Source organism: Lathyrus oleraceus, chromosome 7 (genome assembly GCF_024323335.1).
Source record: "Lathyrus oleraceus cultivar Zhongwan6 chromosome 7, CAAS_Psat_ZW6_1.0, whole genome shotgun sequence".
Classification (NCBI taxonomy): domain Eukaryota; kingdom Viridiplantae; phylum Streptophyta; class Magnoliopsida; order Fabales; family Fabaceae; genus Lathyrus; species Lathyrus oleraceus.
The window spans coordinates 540,253,470-540,259,983 of NC_066585.1; the positions used below are offsets into that span (position 1 = coordinate 540,253,470).

General features: G+C 32.6%; 2 protein-coding genes across 2 annotated transcripts; one reads left to right on the forward strand and one right to left on the reverse strand.

Annotated features, from left to right (window-relative positions):
• The first annotated feature begins 180 nt into the window (after nucleotides 1-180).
• On the forward strand, nucleotides 181-1,012 carry LOC127107163 (protein SMALL AUXIN UP-REGULATED RNA 9-like). The gene has a single exon (XM_051044454.1). It carries the CDS (start codon nucleotides 256-258, stop codon nucleotides 769-771), a length of 516 nt encoding a protein of 171 aa, XP_050900411.1. The 5' UTR covers nucleotides 181-255; the 3' UTR covers nucleotides 772-1,012.
• Nucleotides 1,013-1,342: 330 nt separating this feature from the next.
• Nucleotides 1,343-1,932, reverse strand: LOC127107164 (auxin-induced protein X10A). The gene has a single exon (XM_051044455.1). It carries the CDS (start codon nucleotides 1,813-1,815, stop codon nucleotides 1,351-1,353), a length of 465 nt encoding a protein of 154 aa, XP_050900412.1. The 5' UTR covers nucleotides 1,816-1,932; the 3' UTR covers nucleotides 1,343-1,350.
• Between the last annotated feature and the right edge of the window lie 4,582 nt (nucleotides 1,933-6,514).

Genomic DNA, 6,514 nt, shown 5'->3' on the forward strand with positions numbered 1-6,514 from the left:
GGACGAAATTAGTAATTAATCACTTCCATGATACATAATTGAAATAAATATAAAATGCATGTAGGAATAAAATAAAGGGTAAATAAAATTGTAGCAATGGGCAAGTTGTGCATGTTCAGCTTATAAATCATTATGCTATCATTCACAATCACATGAGATTAATATATAGGAGTACTCCACACCATTTCATCCCTCAAAATATAAACTTACAAACAAGAAAAGAAACAATATCAAAGATTGGTTTAATTTGCATTCATGGATTCAAAGAAGTCTAACAAAATAAGAGAGATTGTTAAGCTTCAACAAATCCTCAAGAAGTGGAAAAAAGTTGCTACAAATGCTTCCACCAACAACAATTCAAACTCGAATAACTCGAGTAGTAGTGGTAGTAGTAGTAGCAGTAGTAAAGGCATCAAGTTTTTGAAAAGAACTTTGTCTTTGAACGATGTTTCGATTTCAAATGTGGACATAGTTCCAAAAGGTTTTCTAGCTGTTTGTGTAGGGAAGGAGCTGAAGAGATTCATTATTCCAATGGATTACTTAAAACACCAAGCATTTGAGGTTTTGCTTCATGAAGCTGAAGAGGAGTTTGGTTTTCAACAAGAGGGTGTGCTCAAAATTCCATGTCAAGTATCAATGTTTGAGAAGATATTGAAAGTGGTGGAAGACAAAAAAGAAGACTTAAACTTGCATGAGTTTGGATTCAATGGAGAGAAAGACATGGTTAGTTGTGATGTTACTCCCACTCATCATGCTCAAGTTTGTAGATGATCATCATATTAATCAATAATTCTTAATGTTGTCTTTTTTTTATTTATCGGTTTATATAGAAGATTTTTTCTAGTTGATTTTGCATGTATAAATTCGGTATTTTTGTGCGCAACTACATGTAACTACATATGAGACTGACCTCTCATCGAACGACAAAACTCTCGTTCAAAATATTTAACACTATTGCATGTTCAAAGTTATATTCCGAACCCATATCTCTTTTGAATGAAATTGTTATAAATTATATGCAAGATATAGAAATGTGCAAAGCTTGATTGTGCCACTCTTGATCCAAAATATTCGCTTTGTTCCCTTCCACAACTTGTTTGAATATATCTTATCATGTGAAAATATGTACATGTGATGTATAATTTTTTAATTTTTTTGGAAAAATAATTCTTTAAGCAAGTTAATCAGCTTCCAACAAATGGATATATAATATGCATTAAAGAAGTGATGATATAAAGAAATTGCATTGCATGTTAATTTCCCTCGTAATTGAGATTATATAATAATAATAATAATAATAATAATAATAATAATAATAATAATAATAATAAATGCAGCCATATGAATAAATTAATGAGTGTAAATTAAGGGAATCTTAGAACCAAGTGTGATCTTATTTTTCTTAGAAGATACGCTTCGTTGTGTTGCATAACAATTAATGAGAACATTGCTAAAATAATCTTCATCACATGGAATATGGAGAGCACCTTCAGCATGATAATCAGGACCAAATTCCTCAGCAACAATATCCATCAAATTCTTCATCTCAGGCATGCTCAAAAAACTTATTGGAATCACAAACCTTCTGAACTGCGGTCCAACGTCGACAGCAAGGTATCCTTTCGGAACCTTGCTCGTCTTTTTTCCGCTCGAGGATTCTCCGGCCTCGGCCATTAATGGTGTTCTGCGAGACGTTGTTGATTTTGATCTGCGGAATGGATAATATGCAGCTGTTTTACAATGGAGATTGATAGGCAGGGATAGCTTTGGGGTGGATATGGAAATTCCACCAACTTTCATTTTGAATTTATTCATGAATCTAACCTACGACATTGAAGAGGAATAAGTTTAAACTTTTCCTCCCGAGATCTTGTTCAATGAAGCACAGTCTGTTAATTTTTTAACAGAGAGAAAGAAGGTTGAAAATTTGAATGCACATCTAGGATTTAGTTTATATATTTTTGAGGAATGGGAACAACCGTTAGTTAATTAGTTTTTGATTCTTAGCCTGTATTTTTCAAGGCATTCTCTACCTCACAATCTTATAGCTCAATCATTGGTTAACAATGACAAGATATTTATATGCACGACACTATGTAATGTATTAGTATGTCTCCTTTCTATTGGGTAAATATACACACTATGTAATGTAAAACATATTACAACATCGTTCTGATCCAACAAAATTCCCATTGCTCCACATAACTTAACATGGTTTTATAGATTGGTTTAAAAATCTCGGGGATCACCTATAATGAGGTTTCCACTGTTGGATCACCCACGATTTATTTTCACGTTCCAAATATTGAGTCTTATACATCAGCGGATGTGTTGGAGGCAATTACATCACCGGTCTGACCGAAATAATTCCCCCCGGTATTGGCCACAAACATAATTGAGAGAATGAAGACCAATCCCGTCAGATATAGAAGCGCGAAAACAGCCTGCAAAAACCAAACCAAAGTCAGCAACAGCTACACCTATTACCACCTGTATCATGATGGTTATATCTATACGGTTCTATACACAGATCACTCTTTATGTGATGGAAAAGAATCATTGAACCTTGGTACTAAAGCCAATTGTCTTGTTGTTGGAAGAAATAGGTGCTTCATGGTCAATTGTGTTGAAAATGTATTAAGTGTGAATAATAGTCCCACATTGGTCGGTAATACGGAGACTTGAACATTTATAAGTCAGCACCCACTCACCTATAACCAAAGTTCCACAATGTTCAATGCTACTTAATGAAAAACTCTCCCAACAAATTGCTCCATATTATTTTTTCTTTGCTCTAGCGCCAACGTGGAAAAATATAAAAGAAAAGATTTTGCGTAAAAATATTACAAAACAAACATGTAAAATAGAATTGAAAAATATAGAAACTTGAAAATGAAATATTGTTATTTTCGATTTTGAAAAATTTACCACAAAGAAAATTATCAGGACGAGTCACGTACTATGTCACTTTTTTTAAGACGTTTCACCGTACTGCCAATAATTATGCAATGCAATTGAGTTTCGACGACGTCTCTAGGAAAAAAAATCAGAAAAGAAAAAATATACGAGATGAAGATAATGAGAGGGAGAAGAGAGATTCAGAAATGTTTAGGAATCTGGAGTGAGTTCAAATGAAACTAATGAGCTTTATTTACAGGCAAATGACTCAATTGATCGGAGTAAAAAATACGAGAGGGAGTTGAAACCGCCAGGCCCATTACTGACCATTTTAACTTGGTCAGCAAGTCAGTCTTTGACCCGATCTTGGAGGGCAAACCAAACTCAATCAAAACTTAGGTTAAGACTAGAGTTTGATGAATGACATATCATAATTAATTAATTAATATTAATTAATTTCCACGATTCAATTAATACATAACTAATTTCTACTATTAAAATTAATTAATTCATAATTAATTAAATTCCACCAATTCGTTTTTTCAAAAATTAATTCATCTAGTCCGAACCGAATCAGATTGGGCCGAGCCGACCGAAAGGACGGATGGCGCGCGTGCGTGTCTAGATGGTTTGGTGGTGTGTTCTCATTCCTTTAAAAAATTGGATACCCCCTTATGGCCCAACCCATTTGGCCAAGTCGAAATATATATATCTCATGTCAAAATTGGAATATATATATATATATATATATATATATATATATATATATATATATATATATATATATATATATACCCCTTTGAATATATATTTCATGTCAAAATTAGATACCAAGGATCAAGCTTGCTTCTCCGAGATCTTTCATGTCAAAGTGGTTGCACAACAATTATTTCACATCATTAATGGTATGGATGTTTGATCCAAATATGAGTAGATCGTCAACATAGAGACATATGAGTCACGTACTATGTCACTTTTTTTAAGACGTTTCACCGTACTGCCAATAATTATGCAATGCAATTGAGTTTCAACGACGTCTCTAGGAAAAAAAATCAGAAAAGAAAAAATATACGAGATGAAGATAATGAGAGGGAGAAGAGAGATTCAGAAATGTTTAGGAATCTGGAGTGAGTTCAAATGAAACTAATGAGCTTTATTTACAGGCAAATGACTCAATTGATCGGAGTAAAAAATACAAGAGGGAGTTGAAACCGCCAGGCCCATTACTGGTCGTTTTAACTTGATCAGCAAGTCAGTCTTTGACCCGATCTTGGAGGGCAAACCAAACTCAATCAAAACTTAGGTTAAGACTAGATTTTGATGAATGACATATCATAATTAATTAATTAATATTAATTAATTTCCACAAAATCAATTAATATAAAACTAATTTCTACTATTAAAATTAATTAATTCATAATTAATTAAATTCCACCAATTCGTTTTTTCAAAAATTAATTCATCTAGTCAGAACCGAATCGGATTGGGTCAAGCCGACCGAACGGACGGATGGCGCACGTGCGTGTCTAGATGGTTTGGTGGTGTGTTCTCACTCCTTTAAAAAATTGGATACCCCCTTGGGGCCCAACCCATTTGGCAAAGTTGAAATATATATATCTCATGTCAAAATTGGAATATATATATATATATATATATATATATATATATATATATATATATATATATATATATATATATATATATATATATATATATATATATATATATATATATATATATATATACCCCTTTGAATATATATTTCATGTCAAAATTGGATACCAAGGATCAAGCTTGCTTCTTCGAGATCTTTCATGTAAAAGGGGTTGCACAACAATTATTTCACATCATTAATGGTATGGATGTTTGATCCAAATATGAGTAGATCGTCAACATAGAGACATATGAGTCACGTACTATGTCACTTTTTTTTAAGACGTTTCACCGTCCTGCCAATAATTATGCAGTGCAGTTGAGTTTCGACGACCTCTCTAGGAAAAAAAATCAGAAAAGAAAAAATATACGAGATGAAGATAATGAGAGGGAGAAGAGAGATTCAGAAATGTTTAGGAATCTGGAGTGTGTTCAAATGAAACTAATGAACTTTATTTACAGGCAAATGACTCAATTGATCGGAGTAAAAAATACGAGAGGGAGTTGAAACCGCCAGGCCCATTACTGGCCGTTTTAACTTGGTCAGCAAGTCAGTCTTTGACCCGATCTTGGAGGACAAACCAAACTCAATAAAACTTAGGTTAAGACTAGATTTTGATGAATGCCATATCATAATTAATTAATTAATATTAATTAATTTCCACGAAATCAATTAATACATAACTAATTTCTACTATTAAAATTAATTAATTCATAATTAATTAAATTCCACCAATTCGGTTTTTCAAAAATTAATTCATTTAGTCTGAACCGAATCGGATTGGGCCGAGCCGACCGAACGGACGGATGGCGCGCGTGCGTGTCTAGATGGTTTGGTGATGTGTTCTCACTCCTTTAAAAAATTGGATACCCCCTTGGGGCCCAACCCATTTGGCCAAGTTGAAATATATATATCTCATGTCAAAATTGGAATATATATATATATATATATATATATATATATATATATATATATATATATATATATATATATATATATATATATATATATATATATATATATATATATATATATATATATATATATATATATATATATATATATATACCCCTTTGAATATATATTTCATGTCAAAATTGGATAGCAAGGATCAAGCTTGCTTCTCCGAGATCTTTCATGTCAAAGTGGTTGCACAATAATTATTTCACATCATTAATGGTATGGATGTTTGATCCAAATATGAGTAGATCGTCAACATAGAGACATATGATTGCGCAAATACGATTCTCAGATTTGTAATAAACGCATTTGTCACTTTCATTCACTTTGTACCTATTTGATATCATTAAGTTATCAAACTTTTCATGTCATTGCTTTGGAGCTTGTTTTACTCCATATAGTGACTTGTCTAGCTTATAGACCTTGTTTTCTTGTCCATAGATCACAAACTCTTCTGGTTGTTCCATATAGATTTCTTCTTCTAAGTCACCATTTAAAAAGGTTATTTTAACATCCATTTGGAGTACTATTAAGTTATAAATAACAACTGTTGAAATAAGTACTCTAATGGATGTAATTCCAGTAACTGGAGAAAAGGTGTCGAAGAAATCTATAGTTTCTCTTTGTCTAAAACCCTTGGCTACAAGGCGAGCCTTGTATTTATCAATAGTTTCATCGGGTTTTAATTTCTTTTTCAAAACTCATTTACAAACGATTATTTGCAAGCAGGGGGTAAGTCTACTAAGTGCCAGGTCTTATTAGTTTCTAGAGATTCTATCTTTTCATTAATAGTCTCTTGCCATAAATCTGCATCCGGAGATGACAAGGCTTCTTGAAGATTTATTGGATCTTCTTCTACATTATAAGCCGCATAATCGGGCCCATAGTCTTTAGCAACTCTTTCTCTTTTACTTCATCGAAGTTCTATTTCTATATTGCCATTGCTTTCTGTGCTTCTAATCACGGGAATATGACTCGATTGAGTGCCCCCACTATTTCTCG

What these genes read in the sequence shown, in the direction of transcription:
- LOC127107163 (XM_051044454.1), top strand. Translation starts at nt 256, where the DNA reads ATGGATTCAAAGAAGTCTAACAAAATAAGAGAGATTGTTAAGCTTCAA.
- LOC127107164 (XM_051044455.1), bottom strand. Translation starts at nt 1,815, where the DNA reads ATGAATAAATTCAAAATGAAAGTTGGTGGAATTTCCATATCCACCCCA.